Raw genomic sequence first — 18957 nt, 5'->3', positions numbered from 1 at the left:
GGGATTGATTGATTGATTGATTGATTGATTGACTGATTGATATCTGATGTTCCTCTGCCTCCAGAAATGGAAGTGTTGAGGAAAGCATTCAGTGTTACCCTGGTGCTAAAGCTGAAGGACTTTGTCATGCTGTGCAGATTTGCACATCACTGGTGTATAAATATGAGCATAAATGTGAGCTCTGTGCTCTGAGTCACTCTGGGAGCTGCAGGGGAAGGCAGTCCTGGCTGTCCTGGCTGTCCATGGAACCACGGGAGTTGGGAAAAGGCTCTGCCACTGTCCAGCTGCCCAGGGAGCTCTGATCTGTGCAGGGCCAGCAGGGAATGATGCAGGAGAGGCGGGCAGGGAACCACAGAATATCCACAGTGGGAAGGGACCTGTGGGAATTTTGAATGAATTAGAGACAAGAGCTCTGAGTTTTTTAGATTATGTGATTCATTCCTGCATAGGTAGGAAGGGTGAGTTGGGCTCACACCTTCACTGCATGGCTCAGAAGGTCACAAGACCCTGAGTCACAAGACTTTTTAAGGATCTATTGACCAATAAAACACTGCCAACAAGGATATTTATGGATTTGACCCAATCCTTAAATATTTTGCCTTATGGATTCATGTGTGAGCTTTCTTAGCCATCATGTTCTGACACACAAACCCACAGTGCTTCATCCTAAACTCCTTGTTCACCTCTGTTACTATTTTTATTTTTTCTGTATCTTAAACTCTAAAACTCTAAACTTTCCTCTTCCTACCTTAATATGTCTCTGCTTTAAACTACAAATCCACATTCTCACTTCTAGCACCTGAGTTTAGGAGCCTTTTCCAAGGTTTCAGATCAAATCCTAGGTTTAATTCTGAACTTTGGCTTCCAGGCCCAAAGTTCTGAGAGTCCCTGCATTTCAGATTCCAACAGGGACCCCCAGGATCATTGATCTGCCTCCTGCACAGACACCCCAACAATCCCAATGCCTGAGAATCCCAGAATCCCAGAATAGTTTGGGTTGGGAAAGACCCAATATGTCTGGACTGGTGTCACAGACATATTTTCTGAAAAATATGGTAGGATTAGCAGGATTTTTTTCTCCTGAGAAGCCTCAGAGGAAAATAAAAAGAATAATGATCTGCTGCTGTGGAATGCAAGAGGTACATCTGTGATTGGTCTCATGTGGTTGTTTTTAATTAATGGCCAGTCACAGTCAGCTGGCTCAGACTGTCTGGTCAGTCACAAGATTTTATTATAATTCCTTTTCCTTCCTTGCCAGCCTTCTGATGAAATCCTTTCTTCTATTCTTTTAGTATAGTTTTAGTATAGCAATAGAATAGAATAGAATAGAATAGAATAGAATAGAATAGAATAGAATAGAATAGAATAGAATAGAATCATATTAATATATATAATAAAGTAATCAATCAGCCTTTTGAAACATGGAGTCAACATTCTCATCTCTTCCCTCGCCCTGGGACCCCTGTGAGCACCTCCACAGCCTGGCTCAGTGCAGGACACAGGGGAGCCCAGGACTGGCTTTCCCCACTTTGTGTGTGCCATTTCCTCCTCCCGGGAGTTTATTTTGTGGGATTTGTGGTGCTTTGTAAGAGCAAAGCAGGTTGGCAGGTCTGTGTTGTCACCCAGAGCACAGCTTGTCGTGTTTGGGGTTCAGTTTTTGGGTTTCTGGCCCCAGTCCAGCCTGTTTGTCCTGCCCACGTGTCTGTGCAGGAGTGCTGCAAATCAGAGTCCAGGTCTCCAGAGCTGCTAATTAATGCACCTCCATTAATTGGCACTTCTTTCAGGTGTTGGACTTCAACCAGCTCATTTGAATGAAGGAAATGCCACTGTGTGTGAAGCATTCCTGGGCCCCAAATGGCCATAGCGTGCTTATTCCATTCATTACATGTATTTTTGGGATTTATGAATTGATTGGCTGCACTGGAAATTACTGTGAATTACCTGTGAGGAGGATTCTGGAATCAGACATTGCTTTTGGGCTATTTGCTGGGTTTTTTTGTGGTAGGAAAACGATTCCCGTGAGTCTTGCAACACAAGAGCTTTGTCTGGAAATGGCTCCTGAGATTCCTAAAGCTGAGCTTTAATCTGCATTCTGGATGTTGGGAAGGAATTTTGGAGCTGTTGTCTGTCAGTGCTCAGCAGGGAGGGGAGGAATTGTCTGCAGCAGAAGGAATATTCTCATTACCCTTCATACCTGCTCATTGAAGATAAAGGCATTTAAGAGTCTGCTTTCAATTAGAGCCATTTGGTATTTTAAGGAAATGCTTTCCTGGATGTATCAGCCCTGTCAGGAGCTGGATATTCCCAGTTGTGAGCACAATTCAGTCCCCTCTGCCCTCCCCACCCACTCACACCCCCAGGGTTTAGGTGGGCTCTGCAGAAGATGAATAAACCCAAATTATCTGCACGAGGAGGAGCTCAGGGCTCTCCAGCTCCGTGGGGAGAGTGGGCACGCAAGCGTGTGGGCAGGAATGAGCCCAGGGACAAAAGAACCTGTGAAATCCTTCATGCCTGCTTCCTGCTACTATGAAAAGTACCAAAGACGTTTAATAAAAACCCTTTTATTTTTATTTTTTTTTCCCCATGACTAAGTCTGTAAAGTTGCTGTGGTTGAATCCTGTGGCTCTGGGAGTGTGTGAGTGCAGCCTGAAGGACATCCAGCCTTTGAGGGGTCACCTCACCTCTGCTTCAGAGCTTTTGGCCCTTGCATTAGGCAGCATCAGGGCTATTTATGGATTTTCACAGTGGACTTGCCCCAGTTCCTTTTGCTCAGCCCATTCCACGTGTGGCTGTGGGGTTCCAGTTTCCCTGCAGGTTTGCAGTGATGGCTCTGGGTGCTCTGGGGTGGGATGGAGCTGCAGCTTTCCCTGTGCCTGCCCTCCTTTGGCACAGCCAAAGGCTCAGAATCCTCCACTGGAACAGTTTTGCCAGAAACTCAGTGTGGAGCGAGTGAGAAAGGGCAGGGGGCTTTGCTGGTGCTAGACAGGAAGGGTTTGGGTCAGGTATTCCTTGTGGGGATCAGGAAAACAGAAACTCCCACAGACACAGGAGGGGTTGATCTGCAGCCTTGGGAGATTTGATGTAAAAATACAGCACGCAGACATTGAGCAGAAACATCATAAACTTCTGCTTCTATAATTGTAGGTAAGACTGTGCTTAATAATTAAATAAGTGAGAAACTAATTATTATAAATATTATAAATAAGTGAGAAATTAAGTAAGTGAGAAACTGTATGGGTAAGATGGTGAAGGGTTTATAGGGTAGGGGTTGGGTTGTATGGAGTAAGATGAGAGTTTAGAAGTTATAATAGAAACAGAGTTTAGAAGTTATAATAGAAACAGATTTTAGAAGTTATAATAGAAGCATCTGTGTGTATGAGAGGCAGAAGCCATTGGACAAAAGAATCCACAGTGCAGCAGAAGTAAAGGTGATAGGTCAGAAAAGTAAAATTAATTCTGTGGCAGCTGTCTATTAATTTAGAAAGTTTTATATTGTCTTGTAATGAAGAACTTGTGATTACTCTTGAGCTATGGCTGACTGCTGCTCCTCTAAAATCTCACAGCCCTGAGATTGATGCTTATCTGAGTAATAAATCATTTTTAGCTTGAAAATAATCCCATCCCTTCATTTCTAAAGCAACAATGACAATTCCCGACTCTGCCAGGCCACGAGGAGCCTTGGAGCCTGGGCACATCCTGGTGAAATCAGTCCCAGTGGGACATGGGTGGGAGAAAGGGACACTGGTGGTGCCTGCTGGATTTCCATTTACTGGGAATTTGATCTTTGTTGTGTGGCCATTGGTGCAGCTCCAAGGAGGATTTGAACAGTAAAGTCAAATTATGGCTTTTTTCCCCTCCAAACTCCTCCATGCCCAGCCAATTTTCCTTCACTCAAAATCAACAGGGGTGATTTCAGAGTATCCCATTCCCAGCTGGGTTTGGAAAGCCATCCCAAACCCACAGGTTTCCAAAAGCCCCATTTCTGAGTGGAGAAAGCACCCAGGAAAGCTCCACCTGCAGCTCTCTGCTTCATCTTACCCTGCTACTTTCATCCTGCTGAACCAAGAGGTGGCAGCAATATTCCCTGCTAAGACATTTCATGTGTTTTACATGAATATAATATTTAATTGCCATAATGAGCCATTTTATTTCTAGCCTGAACTGGAACAAACCCAATTTTTCATCACAGCATCGATGTGTGTGAAAATTCTGCTTCTAAATTTCTGGTGTAGCCCAAAAAGTTTGGGTTTCCCTTGGCTGCACAGGATGCTGGGCAAAGCAGAAACTCCCAGAATTCAGTGAATTATTGTGTGTCTAAGCTGTTATTCTGCCCATCACAGCAGATATTTTCAGAGAATAAAATTAAGTGCAAAACAGATATTAAAAAAAAAAAAATCAACTTCAGGTCCCTTGCTAAACCTGTTCCTCCAAGGGATCCAGGCTGAAGTCAAAGCTTTGCCTTTATCCCTAAATTTTGCTAAGCACAACGTGCAGAGCTACAGCAGGAGCAATATTCCAATTCAGGGCCAATCTTTTTTCAGGATGAGCTTCCAAGTTCTTCATTCCAACAGAGCCTGGCCTTTTTCTCCATTTGGGATAAATAAGTCCTTTTATGAATTTGGAGTTCTATCACCTTTTAATTCCGTGCTCCCTCATCTGGACACTGAATTAAATGCTGAGAACATGAGGTTCTGATCTGCTCCTCTATTGCTCATCATGATTATAGGCAGGGATGGCAGAGCTGCCATTAGTTATTATTCTCCACAATTAGAATATTCTGTTTTCTGCTTGTAACTCTCTCAGGCTGAGCTGCTCAGGCTGAATTTTTCCATTTTTTGCTCTCATTTCACTTGAAATACAGTGGAAATAAAAGTCCCCAAACTTTTTTGGGGCCACAGAAAATATTAATGCTTTCCTAATTAAAACATTAATTAGGAAATTAATTAATTTCTTAATAAAATATTAATTTGTCACATAAAATATTGATACTTCATATTATTTTCCTAATTAAAATATTAATTATTTGGGGGCCACTGAATATTAATGCTTTCCTATTTACTCCTAATTTTTCCTTCCTGTCTCGTAGGTAGTTTTAGATCTAGGACAGAACTTTTAGCAGTTTATTTAGAGTTTGGGGATTTTTAAGTAATCTCTGTAGGGATGTTGTAGAAGACTGGAATCAACTAATGATTCTGGTCTTTTTTTTATGCAGGGTTTGAGAGATTAAGGAAAAATTCAGGTCTGAACCTGCATGGAAGAGTCAGAGGGGAAATATTAACGTTTTATAAGTGTTAATATTAACATTTTATAAGCCTTCAGAGCATCAGAAATGACCTGATTTAATCAAGTTTATGGGGCTTGGAGCACCCTGGGCTGTGGAAGGTGTCTGTGCCCATGGCAGGGGTGGGGTGGGATGGGATGGGATGGGATGGGATGGGATGGGATGGGATGGGATGGGATGGGATGGGATGGGCTTTGAGGTCCCTTCCAACCCAAACTAGGCTGGGATTCTGGGATTTTGGGATTCCATGAACTTCCATCCCAAACTATTCTGGGATTCAATGATTTTGGGATTTCTATGAAACCAGATCTGATTCTGCAGACTTTTTGAATGATATTTTTTTCCTTTTCAAGGCAAAGGCAGGAGGTGTTTCCAGTCCTTTCTGAGTGCCTGGGCTTTGTAAAGGACTCACACAGAGCTGTGGGTCCTGGGAGGTGCTGAATGAACAAAGTGGGGACTGCAGGTTTTGCTCACCCTGAGCAGCACGGGGATGGCTCCATTCATCCCAAATTCCCTCCTGGCTCTGGGGGATGGCAGAGCCCAGGGATCCCCAAATTCTCGTCCTGTCCCAGGTCACTGCTGTCCCTGGGGCAGACCTGGCTCAGGTGTCCCTGCAGAGGGAGCACCAGGGGGATGTTTTGGCTTTGGGGTGTTTGTTTTGAGCCATCCCAGCTCGCTGGCAAAACCCTGAGTCTGTCACTCTAGGACATGAAATAACACACCATGGACACGCTGATCTTTTCAAGGTAAAAGAGAGATTTTAAATTCCTGACTCCAACATTTATAGATTTCCAAAAGTGGCAGTGGATTGGAGGGTGGCAGTGCCACCTCTCCAATAGCACTGGACAAACAAACAGTCCATTAAATTTCTCTTCCTCCATAAAAGAATGCAGAACAATAAGTTATTTACATAAAGCGTGTGAGAAAGTTTGTTACAAGAATGGAAACATCAGAAGGCTCAGAAAAACTTAAAAAATCAGAGTGACACTGAGTCCTTCTCCTGGAAATCTTCCTTCAGGAATTGCCAGTGGAAGGGAATGAACCTCTCCAATGGAGAAACATCAGAAATACAGAAATAGGGGTTTTTACAAGTTTTAACAAGTTTCAAACTATGGCTTTGCAAAAAGACTAGATATTTTAGAGAATTAGAACTGTGAAAGATGCATTGTAAAAGGACCATGTGGGGCACAAATATAGGTGATAAGTGTTAGAAAAAATATAGGTGATTGGTGTTAGAAAAAATATAGGTGATTGGTGTTAGAGAAAATATAGGTGATTAACAGCAGTATTGTGTGGCAAAAGCTACCAGGCTGAAAAACATTCCTAAGGGGTTGTGACCAGGAAATAGGGTGGCTTCTGATGGAATGGTGCTGAGTTTTACATCTCTTGTGTCTTACCCTTCATCGAGACTGATAAGGGAATAAAATCTTTAAAAACACCTCTCAGTTAGCCCATCTCTGTGACAGCTGGGAAAAGCAGCAAATGGAGTTTTTACATGTTCCAGGCAGTCCTGTAAGGAAGATGAGGAGTCATCGTTTTGAGGATTTTTCCACAGATTGTGTGTTGTGCTCCTGGATGGTGAGAACATCCCAGAGTCATCGTTTCAGCAGGTACAAAAGGAGAGGTCTCCCAGAGACTCTGCAGGAAGGAGCACAGCTCACTTAAATATGCAGAGCTAAAGCCAGGAATATTTGTTCTTCTCAGCTCAGCTCCCAAGTACTCTGGCTACATATTTCAAGAAATCAGGTTGGACAAGTGGTTCCTCCTTCATTGATCTGTTATTTCTGGATCAGTTTCTCCACTTGGACAGGAGTCATGGAAATCTACTGCAGGGAGCTGAGGAGTTTCCTGCCATCCCCTGCCATGGAATTCCAAGTGCTGTGTTGCAGCCTGTGGTAATTGCATTATAAAGCAGAGGGAGAGGCAATAAAATCAGCATCCCTCATCAAGGCATCCCGGTAAAGTCCCAAGGGGAAGCAGCAAATGGGAATGAAGTTGAGCTGTGTCTGCCTAGTATTTATTTGTTTATTTATTTATTTATTCTTTTATTCTTTTAACCTCTTAACAAGAGCAGCAAATTCTTCTTAGCACTGGGATTTTAAAGCTCTGTACCTGACTCTTTTAAAGACACCCTTTGCCCTACTCCTTGAGCCTAAAAACAAAATAAAACGTGTAATTTTACTAGTTTAGTTGAAGAAAAAAAAATCTGCATGAGATCCTGTATTTTACAGAAGCTGGAGTTTCACTGTAGCTTGCAGGGCTGTCTTTTTGCTCACTCGAGGCTTTGTTTGCTCCAAAGAGCTATTACATGATAATCGTAATTTATCAAAAATACATTTAAAGCAACCTTTTCGTGAGTGTGCACTGATAAAACTGCAAATATTTAAATGTATCTGGGAAATTAACCCCGACCAGGAGCTCTCTGGCCTGTTTGCCTGTTCTGAGACTGGAAAACCTTTCAGTTCTTGCTCTGTAGAGGTTGGATCTTCAGCCATGGGATGTCCTGGCATTCCCAGCGCACTTCCAGAGCCCCTTCTGCCTGCAGCTTGGCTGTTCCCAGTCCCAGGGGCATGGCTGCAGCCCTGGTGGGTCTGTTCCACTATTGATGGGGTTTCCAGCATGCCCTGGTGCCTTTCCCTGCTCGGGTAAAGCAGCAGCAGCTTCCCATAAAGTTTGTAATTGGCTTTTAGAGAGCGTTTCCCATCATCCCAGCAGTTGCAGGCTGAGGTGTTGCACAGAAACTCAGCATCAGCACTTATGGCAGCTAAGGAGATTGATTAGCATTCATAAGGGAAGCAGAGGAGCTGAAAATAAGGAATAAAACAAGTGCTTAATCCTTTGGCCCAGATGGTTTTTGGCAGGGGAGATGAAAACATTCCCTAAAAACAGAACCCCTCCCATCTCCATTCCAGCAAGGAAATCTGACACAATTCCAGCCACAAATCCACTCTGGCTTTTTGGGGTGTGACTCGATGTTTTGGACCTTCTCAGCAGCCTGGGAGTTGCTGGAGGGCTCAGTGTCCATGGATATGTCCCTGTGACTGCCCATGGGTACTGCAGACCCTTCATTCCGTGCTCCCCATCTTCCAGAGGGCTCAGTGTCCATGGATATCCCTGTGAGTGCCCATGGATCCTTCATTCCAAGCTCCCCATCCTCCAGAGGGGTCATTGTCCATGGATATCCCTGTGAGTGCCCATGGATCCTTCATTCCAAGCTCCTCATCCTCCAGAGGGGTCATTGTCCATGGATATCCCTGTGACTGCCCATGGATCCTGCAGACCCATCATTCCAAGCTCCCCATCTTCCAGAGGGATCCCTGTGCTCACACGGGGCAGTTCTTGAGGCCATTTGGGATTTGCTCCACTCAATCCTGTGCTCCAGTGGAAGCCACATTTGGAGCTGGCTGGAGCTGTTAAACCCCTGGAGCTGGGATCATCCCCTGTTCCCTGTGAAAAGCCCTCTGGAAGGCCTTGGCTTCCTGCAGGTCTCACAGAGCCAGGGAAAAAGGCATTTCACAGCTCGTTAAATATAGAGGGTACCTACAAATGTAGCCCAGTTACCTCTCACTGGAGGTGCTTCCAACCAAGAGGAAGTGACAACCGAGTCTTCACACTCTTTAATTATAGCAGCCTTTACATAACAGTGTCAGATAAATGTGTTTTAGGATAGGTGGCACCTCGCTTCCTCCAGAAGAACTGTCAAATTAGACCAGACTAATTTATTACTTGAAATTCCAAGGATTAAAGCACGCCGTCCACCCAGTCTGTTTGAATAAAACCCTGAAATTCACCGAATCCTCTGTGCCAGGACATATCCCAAACAGCACAACCTTTTGGAAATAAATCCCTATTCCTCTGCTGGCTTCAAGGACTTCCAAGTGCCACGGATCCCATTCTGCTGGAAAACAGGGTTAGAGAGGATCTCGGGAGGTTCTCCTGGCTGTGCCTCCTCCCAGGGCAGAAGCTGCTGTCATTGCACCAGGTTCTTATCTAATCTCTATTACAAAACAGAGGAGGAGGGAGAGAGGCAGGGAAATTGCTTTAGAGGGAGAAGGGGCAAGGAGTGGGGCTGTGCCAAGTAATTTAGGAGAGTGGGGAACTGGCCTCCTTCCCACAGATGGAGGCAAGGTGGATTGCTGGAGATTGCTGATGGTCCTTTCCCTTTCCATCACTGAAATCCATGCCCAGGTTCTTCTGCTGATGGCAACAAGAGCAGCTTTCCATAGGGGAGAGCAATTTTCCTTTAGCAGGGCCTGGAATCCCGGCAGGGCAAGATGAAACCCAGAGTTTGTGTTTGATTGGGAGAATGCTGATTGGTTTTGGATGGTCCTTTCCCTTTCCATCACTGAAATCCATGCCCAGATTCTTCTGCTGATGGCAACAAGAGCAGCTTTCCATAGGGGAGAGCAATTTTCCCCAGGAGGCCCCAGAATCCAGGCAGGGCAAGATGAAACCCAGAGTTTGTGTTTGATGGGGAGGATGCTGATGGGGACTGTGGGTTTTGGAGCCCTCTGTGTGCTGGAAGGAGCAGATCCATATCCAAGGCTGCTCCTAATGCAACCACTAATGCTGTTTGCTAATGTGCCTTTGCCTCATTATCCCTGAGTAACGTCAGGAATCCAGGACCGTGCGAGAGCAGGGAGAGGCCATCAAGAACGTGGCTGTGTTGGGGTTTTGCTGCTTCAGGTTTAACATTCCTGTGGCTGCCCAGAGCAGCAGGAAGGGAGGCAGTGCTGCTGCTGCCCTCGGTGAGATCCCAGGTGAGGTGGAAGGGGGATTTGGGATTTACTGGAGTGGGGAGCAGCAGAAGTTGCTGACTCCCATCCCGGTTGGCGCAGTGCGGTGCCGAGGCGTTCCCTCGCCTCGGCAATCTGGATTCTGCACATTTATTTATTCCAGCAGCTCTTCAGTGTGTTTATGCAAATAGTTCATTGCTCCAGCTCCTGAAAGAACCACACAAGTGCTGTCATTTGATTGAGGAATCATTAGATCGGGCTGGAAATAAAATTTTCTCTGGTTCTGTATTCACGCCCTCGGAAAAAACCACCCCAGTGCTCCCACATTTGGGTAGCTCAGGACTGACTAAATAATGGTATTTTGGGATAGATGGATGCACGTCTCAGAGAGATTTCCTTTGTACTCTAATTAAAAATAAAGAGGATGTGAATAATCTCTAATGGCAGCAGAGTATTTGGAGGAAGCCAAGTATTTTTGGAGGATTGTGGATACTCAAAGTATTCTGACTTTCGAGCTCTTCTCTCTCCCCCACCTCCAACCTGAAGATATTTTAGTTTGGGTTATATCCTCAATGATTTGTTGGGCATTAGAAGTTTTGGATGACTCGTGGTCTTTGTTTACATCTCTTTCAAAATCTCCTGTACCCTTGGAAACGTGGAGCTGTGGGCTCCAATTAACACCATCAGTGAATCCTATTAAAAAAAAAGGAATAATGCAGCAACTGAAGCCGTTCAAAAAATGACATTTTTTAAAGGTTAGACTTTACCAAGGCTCATTTCAGTTCTTTAGCCATTGCATGTTTTCAGCAGGTCATTCCTGTAGTGCTGAACAGTGGAATTCCCTGCAGGATAATATCAGCTCCACTCAGCCCCCCGTTCCCTCGGCACATTTATTATATTTATATTACTTCCCAGTCAACTTGAAAGAGCTGGGTGTCTTCCTCCCTCACCTCGGTGTGTGTTTCTTGGATAAATTACCTCATAATATTCAAAACAGCCTTTGATTTAGAATTCCTCTCTATTACAGGGGATTGTATTTTTATAGCATCTTTTAGGAGCCTTTGGAGTTGAGTCATTAAATATGTATTTTTAATAACTTCTGTGTCTTAAAAAGGACAGTGTGAAATGTAAGGACTGGAAATCAAATGTGATTTCCCTGATTTCTGAATTGGTTTATTACAAATCTATGTGAAGTTCACTTCTTTCCCTTCATCTTGACCAAATTATTCTTATAGTTCATCCTTTCACTCTGGAACAGCACAAATCTTCAAGAAGTCTGTAGAACAGGCTGCAAAAATTAACTCCTGAATTGAGAGTTTTATAAACATTTTAAAGACCATTTTAGAAACTGAGATCCTCCTCGATCAGAATTAGTAAATTGGGAATAAGATTTAGCGTAACTTTGGGGGATCTTCCATTGAATTTGTAAGAAACTGTGAATATGGGAATATTCACAAGAATAACACCTTTGGCTTTGATTCGGGTGCCTGTTGGACACTTCCCATGGGATTAGTGTTAATTTTGCAGAATTCACGGAAGCTTTTGGGAGGAAAAGTGGATGAAGCAAATGGAAAACACAAATAGGAAGCGTTTGTGAAACTGCAGTGCTGGATCAGATTGCACTGAAGATGAGATTTTAAGTAATTGTTTTAATAAGAGTAGGAAGTAAATTGTAAACTAGTTCTGTCATTACTGTTTAATTATTTATTGACTTTTTAATCACGTAGTGTTACACCAGAAGTTTAATTTGTAGAGCTCCAGGAGGAACCTGTTTAGAGATTTTGTTTCTTAATTTAGTTGTAAATCAGGTTCACACTTCTGTTCTTCTAATTCTGGGTGGTTAGGATTTGGTTTTCTTGTTTCCAGACATTGTGTGTGTGTGTTTTCTGTCAATTCTTAGTGTTTAGTCTTAGTGGCTTCGGGGTTTCCAAATATTGTTGGAGGGTGGAGGGATGGTTTTTTTGGAAACCACCTGCTGTTCTCTGGAGTCTTGAAGAAGAAAGGCTGTATTTAACTTCTGCATTTATTATTTTATTATTTTATTAAATCTTATGTTTATTGTAAATAAATCACAGGATTGGGCTGGAAGGGACCTCTGGAGACCATCCAGGGTGACCTGGAGCAGGTGGCACAGGAATGTGTCCAGGTGTTGGGAATGACCTGGAGACTCCAGCCCTCCCTGGGCAGCAGTTCCTGTGCCCTGTCCCCCTCATGGAAAGATGATTTTCCTCATGTTGAGCTGGAACTCGTGTTTTATTTTATGGCCATTGCTCCTCCACCTGTCACTGAGGCCACTGAACGGAGCCTGGCGCCAGCGTATTTTGGAGATGTTTGTATCCAATAATGAGATCCTACCTCAGTCTTCTCTAGACTATACGATATTGTTTTATTGTAAACCAGATTTATTACAAATAAGCAAGTGTCCGCCGCCGTGTCGGCCGCCCGCGGGGCACAGCGGCCGCCGCCATCAGCCCGTGAGGCGCCGTGAGGCGGCGCCAGCGCGCAGAGCTGCTCGCGGCCGGCGCGTCCCAGCCAATGGCGTGGCGGCACCGGCGCGTCCCAGCCAATGGCGCGGCGGCGGCGGCGCGGCTCAGCCAATGGGCGGCGGCGGCGCGGCGGGCGGGAAGCAGCGGGGCAGGCGGGGGGGCGCCGGCGGGAGGCGGCGCCGCCGCAGCGCTCAGGGAGCTCGGCCCCGCCGCCTCACCGCGCTCCGCCGCCGCGCTCCCCGGCCCTCCGGCCCCGCACCGGCTCTCCATGTACGACAACTTGTACCTGCATGGGTTTGAAGACTCGGAGGCGGTGAGTGCCGCGGGCGCGGGGCGGGCAGCCCGCACGGGCGGGCTGGGTGTCTGTGTGCGGGCGCGGTGCCGGGGGGTGACCCTGCGCTGCCCCGCAGATGCCGGCACGGGCTGCCGTGGTTCCCTGGGGAATTCTCCCTCCCGGCACCCCTCACACAACGGGTCTGTGGCAGCGCGGAGCCCCCGGTGCCGCGGGCCGACGCCGCCGTTCGGGAGCGTTCCCCGGCGGTGCCCGAGTGGGGTTTTGGGGGTTTTTGGGCATTGCCGGGATTGCCGCGGCCATGGACACGCTGCTCCATATTAAACAGGGATCCGTTACATAAGGCGGTGTGGACAGCTCGTAAAATACATTGATAACAACATAATATAGAGTGTACGTCAATGCAGACGTATGTATGGTATGATGTGGTGTCCTCAGGAGAATGGATGGGTCCTGGAGGGCTTCGGATGAGGAATTTTTTCCTGCCTGTGTCAGTGTTGGTCTGGAAGTGCGATCCCTCTTAAGTGTTACCTCGCTTGTTTTAGCATCCCTTTATTGCAGGCAGAGAGGAACAACAACCGGGCAAAATTGTCATTAATGCAGTGCACCATGTTGAGAGGAAATACTGTGTATTGCAATCCTTCCGAACTGGGTAGTGCAATTATTTTAAAACTCTGCTGCTTAGAAGCCTAGACTGGTTTGGCTTGGGAGGGTTTAAAGCTCATCTCATGGGCAGGGAGACCTTCCACAATCCCAGGCTGCTCCAAGCCCTGTCCAGCCTGGCCTTGGACACTTGCAGGGATGAGGAAAGCTTTGGGTCAGTTTAGAAATCCCTGCCCTGTTGGTATGTGTGTGTTAACTCTTCCTTGGCTTCTCTCTCGCTGCTGCTCACAAGCTGCCAGGCTTGTGCAGATGAGTGTGTTGGTTCCTTTAGGGATGTGATTTGGGATCCAGCTGGATGTTTCTGTAACCCAGGCAGATTGTGAGTCCTTGGGAGCTGTTCTCCATCCCGAGTCTGCCTTGTGCTGGTTTAATGTCTCTCAGCAAAGTCTGACTATGCTCTTAAGAAGACAACTTAGATGTGCAGAATTAGGGCTGAGAAAACTGAGCTGCTGGGTAGTGGTTGGTGTGGAAGAAATGTGTAATTTATAAAAGTTCATCAGAGAATGCAGGTAAATTTGTGCTGGATTTAAAGGTGCTTTTGAGATGCTCAACTCTGTGCATTCCCAGAATCCCAGGGGATTGGAAGGGACCTCTGGGGATCTCCCATTCCAATCCCCTCCCAAGACAGAGTCACCTGGAGTTGGTGACACAGGAACACATCCAGGGGGTCTGGAATGTCTGTGGAGACCCCACACCCTCCCTGGACAGAGTTCCAGTGCTTGGCCTCCCTCCATGGAGAGAAGTTCTTTCTCGTGGGGAGGGGGAATTTCTTGTGGTTTAGTTCATATTTCAGTGAACCCCGGTGATCTCTTCCAAAAACGTTATTTGGGAAAAGCAGCTTTAATGGCACCTGTTGCACAAACATCTGGGTTAGGGTGTGTGCTGGAAGAACTGTGTTCATGGATGAGAGGAACTTGGTCTTTAGATGTCCATTGGAAGGACTGGGATGAAGAAGTCATTTCCAGATTCCCTAATACTCTATTAAGCAGTTTATGATAATGCAGTTTTACAGCTGGTTCAGTTTTACAGCCTCTCTGCAATTGAGAATGCTTTTAATAGACCTAATTTCCAGAGTCACAGGAATATGTGAGAACCTCCCTTTTCTCAATAAAAACACCCCAAACCTTAAAAGCAATGTGGATCTCCCAGTTGTATGGAGAAACTGGAGGCCATAAACCCTAAAGGCTCAGGCACCAAGCAGTTAAAATTCCCCAAGTGTCTGTTTGCTTTGTGCTCCCCAACCACTGCTTAAAACATGAAACCTTATTATTTTAGCTCCTGACTCAGGGCTAATGGGAATGCCTGCTGAGACAACAGCCTGGCAAACAGGTACTGGGGATGGGTCACATGAGAGAGAGGAGAGGAGGCCAGAGAGGAGCCAGGGAGAGGATGGAGACGGTGGCAGAGGAATTGTGGTGCTGGAATTGTGGTGCAGAGCGAGTAACTGCGAGCAGGGAGATGCCAGCAGGGCTCTGCATTGCTCTGGGTTAGGACCTGGAGGCTCATCCTGCAGCTGGAGAGCTGGAGCAGCCCTGGCTGGGATCCCCTGGAGCACTGGGAGCTGGCAGGGAGGGCTCTGCTGATGGCAGCCGGGAATAAAGCACAGCCATGAGTCACTGGCACGGGAACGGCTGCCTGGAGTGGGCATTTGTCCTGAGCCCACCCAGCCCTGTGTGCAGAGCTCAGCCTGGAGTGGGCATTTGCCCTCCTGAGCCCACCCAGCCCTGCGTGCAGAGCTCAGCCTGGAGTGGGCATTTGCCCTGAGCCCACCCAGCCCTGTGTACAGAACACAGCCTGCAGTGGGCATTTGCCCTGAGCCCACCCAGCCCTGGGTACAGAACACAGCCTGCAGTGGGCATTTGCCCTGAGCCCACCCAGCCCTGGGTACAGAACACAGCCTGCAGTGGGCATTTGCCCTAAACCCACCCAGCCCTGTGTACAGAGCTCAGCCTGGAGTGGGCATTTGTCCTGAGCCCACCCAGCCCTGTGTGCAGAGCTCAGCCTGGAGTGGGCATTTGCCCTGAGCCCACCCAGCCCTGTGTACAGAACACAGCCTGCAGTGGGCATTTGCCCTGAGCCCACCCAGCCCTGGGTACAGAACACAGCCTGCAGTGGGCATTTGCCCTAAACCCACCCAGCCCTGGGTACAGAGCTCAGCCTGGAGTGGGCATTTGTCCTGAGCCCACCCAGCCCTGTGTGCAAAGCTCAGCCTGGAGTGGGCATTTGCCCTCCTGAGCCCACCCAGCCCTGGGTACAGAACACAGCCTGCAGTGGGCATTTGCCCTGAGCCCACCCAGCCCTGTGTACAGAGCTCAGCCTGGAGTGGGCATTTGCCCTAAACCCACCCAGCCCTGCGTGCAGAGCTCAGCCTGGAGTGGGCATTTGCCCTGAACCCACCCAGCCCTGCGTGCAGAGCTCAGCCTGGAGTGGGCATTTGCCCTGAACCCACCCAGCCCTGCGTGCAGAGCTCAGCCTGGAGTGGGCATTTGCCCTAAACCCACCCAGCCCTGTGTACAGAGCTCAGCCTGCAGTGGGCATTTGTCCTGAGCCCACCCAGCCCTGCGTGCAGAGCTCAGCCTGGAGTGGGCATTTGCCCTGAACCCACCCAGCCCTGCGTGCAGAGCTCAGCCTGGAGTGGGCATTTGCCCTGAGCCCACCCAGCCCTGCGTGCAGAGCTCAGCCTGGAGTGGGCATTTGCCCTAAACCCACCCAGCCCTGGGTACAGAGCTCAGCCTGCAGTGGGCATTTGCCCTGAGCCCACCCAGCCCTGGCTCTGCATTAAAGGCAGGAGTGATGGGCAGTGAGTGCCACTGATCCCCACTAAACATGCTCACTTCTGCAAAGGTGCTGTGAAATTTGTACCTAATCTCTCCTGATTCACTGCTCAGCAACAAACATTTCTTAACAGTGAACAGATATTTCTGTGACTTTTGTAACAGCATCTCTTATCATAATGTGTTTGTGTGTGTACATATATATATAAAACAAGCAAAAATACCATTTTTATTGATGGATATATAAAGAAATGAGCGTGTGCATGGTATTACAGTCCATTACCAGCTGTGATGATTAACGTGAAGTGGATGATGCAGTAGCTGGTGTGAGGCTTTTTGGAGGAGGAAAATTACACTGCTGAAGCTGAGGAAAACTCTAGTGACTGTAGACAAAAAGTCATTTCCAGGTTTAGGAAAAGAGGTGCAGGGATATGGAAGTGAACAAGTTCTGCAGAGACAGGTGTCCTTGTCAGGAGCACAGAAGGATGGAGAAGGCATCACCCCAGGGAGAAACATCTTCCCACTGAAGGTTTTTCCTTGCTTGTTGTCCTGCCTTGTGATTTTTTGATTTTTAGGCCTTTTAAAAAATTCTTTGGGTAGCTCTAATCAGGGTCATCCTTTTGGGAATTAAAGCTTGTAGGGAAGCATTTCACATTCTTGATCACAAGAGGATATAAATGCCCGTTAGCACAGGCGCTTAAGGCAGGGAGATCCCCTGGGCAAGCAAATAATAAATGAATTTTGTTTTACCTCTCCACTGTTGTGTGTCTGTGGTGGGGAGAGACTGGAATGCTGCTCCTTAGCCAGTCCAGAGTTTCTCTTGGATTTCGGGGAAGACTCCACCTTTTTGAGAAACAAACTTCAATGAAGCCTTCCCATAAGAAATAACTTTTTTCTTCTGTAAAGTTACCCTTCCATTAAGGCAGCATTTCATTAAAAAATTCTCTGCAGGAGTTAGCAACAAGTCCCCAGGAACAAAACCTGGCTGGGCTCCGTGTTTGCACCTGCAGAACTGTCAGAACAGCCCCTTTGGGGTCATTTGCTTCTGTTTATCCCTTGAACAACACCTGGGCATGTGAAACACCTTTCCTGCATCTGGGGGTGTCAGGTGCAGGCCTGGCAGCACGTGAGAGGCTTTATCTGGGCTGCCTCACTCCTTATCTGGGCTGCCTCACTGCCTTATCTGGGCTGCTTCACTGCTTTATTGGGGATACTTCACTGCCTTATTGGGGATACTTCACTGCTTTACTGGGGATACTTCACTGCTTTACTGGGGATACTTCACTGCTTTATTGGGGATACCTCACTGCTTCATTGGGGATACTTCACTGCTTCATTGGGGATACTTCACTGCTTTACTGGGGATACTTCACTGCTTCATTGGGGATACTCCACTGCTTCATTGGGGATACTTCACTGCTTCATTGGGGATACCTCACTGCTTTACTGGGGATACTTCACTGCTTCATTGGGGATACTCCACTGCTTCATTGGGGATACTTCACTGCTTTATTGGGGATACTTCACTGCTTTATTGGGGATACCTCACTGCTTCATTGGGGATACTTCACTGCTTTACTGGGGATACTTCACTGCTTCATTGGGGATACTCCACTGCTTTATTGGGGATACTTCACTGCCTTATTGGGGATACTCCACTGCTTTATTGGGGATACTTCACTGCCTTATTGGGGATACTTCACTGCCTTATTGGGGATAGTTCACTGCTTCATTGGGGATACTTCACTGCCTTATTGGGGATACTCCACTGCTTCATTGGGGATACTTCACTGCTTTATTGGGGATACTTCACTGCCTTATTGGGGATAGTTCACTGCTTCATTGGGGATACTTCACTGCTTTATTGGGGATACTTCACTGCCTTATTGGGGATACTTCACTGCCTTATTGGGGATAGTTCACTGCTTCATTGGGGTTACTTCACTGCCTTATCTGGGCTGCTTCACTGCTTTACTGGGGATACTTCACTGCCTTATTGGGGATACTTCACTGCTTCATTGGGGATACTCCACTGCTTTATTTGGGATACTCCACTGCTTTATTGGGGATACTTCACTGCTTCATTGGGGATACTTCACTGCTTTGTTGGGGATACTTCACTGCTTCATTGGGGATACTTCACTGCTTTACTGGAGATACTCCGCTGCTTCATTGGGAATACTTCACTGCCTTATCCGGGCTGCTTCACTGCTTTATTGGGGATACTTCACTGCTTCATTGGGGATACTTCACTGCTTTACTGGGGATACTTCACTGCTTCATTGGGGATACTTCACTGCTTTATTGGGGATACTTCACTGCGTTATCTTGGCTGCTTCACTCCTTATGGGGCGGCTTCCCTGCCTTATGGGGCGGCTGGGAGGAGCTGCGGGCATGGGGATTGTCGGCTTGGGCAGGGAGTGAGCAGGGGCTGCCAGTGTGGGGTCAGTGAGGAGCTGCTGTGGGGTGAGCCAGGGGCAGGGCAGCGCTGCGAGGGGCCGGGAATGGAGGGAGGGAGGGCACGGTGCCAGAGCTGCACACAGCCGGTGCCAGCCCCGGGAGCCGGTGCCAGCCCCAGGAGCCGGCCGGTGTCAGCCCCGGGAGCCGGTGCCAGCCCCGTGCCCTTCCCCTGGTCATCCCGCGCTCCCCAGGCGGGGCAGCTCTGCCCCCTCCTGTCCCAGCCATTTACAAAAGCATTTCCCTCGTGTCTTCCTCTTCCATCGGG

General features: G+C 47.4%; 1 protein-coding gene across 5 annotated transcripts in view; it reads left to right on the top strand.

Annotated features, from left to right (window-relative positions):
• CACNB4 (calcium voltage-gated channel auxiliary subunit beta 4) overlaps window positions 1-18957 on the top strand; it is an 84848-nt gene that overhangs the window by 21155 nt on the left and 44736 nt on the right. The window contains exon 1 of one of the 5 annotated variants that reach the window (XM_058027763.1): window positions 12695-12816. The exons of the other annotated variants lie outside the window; for them this stretch is intronic. Coding sequence (XP_057883746.1) covers window positions 12772-12816 — 45 coding nt within the window. The 5' untranslated portion in view covers window positions 12695-12771. Of the gene's footprint in view, window positions 1-12694; window positions 12817-18957 lie in introns of those variants that run through there. 5 annotated transcript variants of the gene reach the window in all.

Source organism: Melospiza georgiana, chromosome 7, assembly GCF_028018845.1.
Source record: "Melospiza georgiana isolate bMelGeo1 chromosome 7, bMelGeo1.pri, whole genome shotgun sequence".
In the NCBI taxonomy this organism is placed as follows: Eukaryota; Metazoa; Chordata; class Aves; order Passeriformes; family Passerellidae; genus Melospiza; species Melospiza georgiana.
The sequence above is the reverse complement of the archived record's forward strand: the minus strand, read 5'-3'. Positions and strand labels throughout refer to the sequence as shown.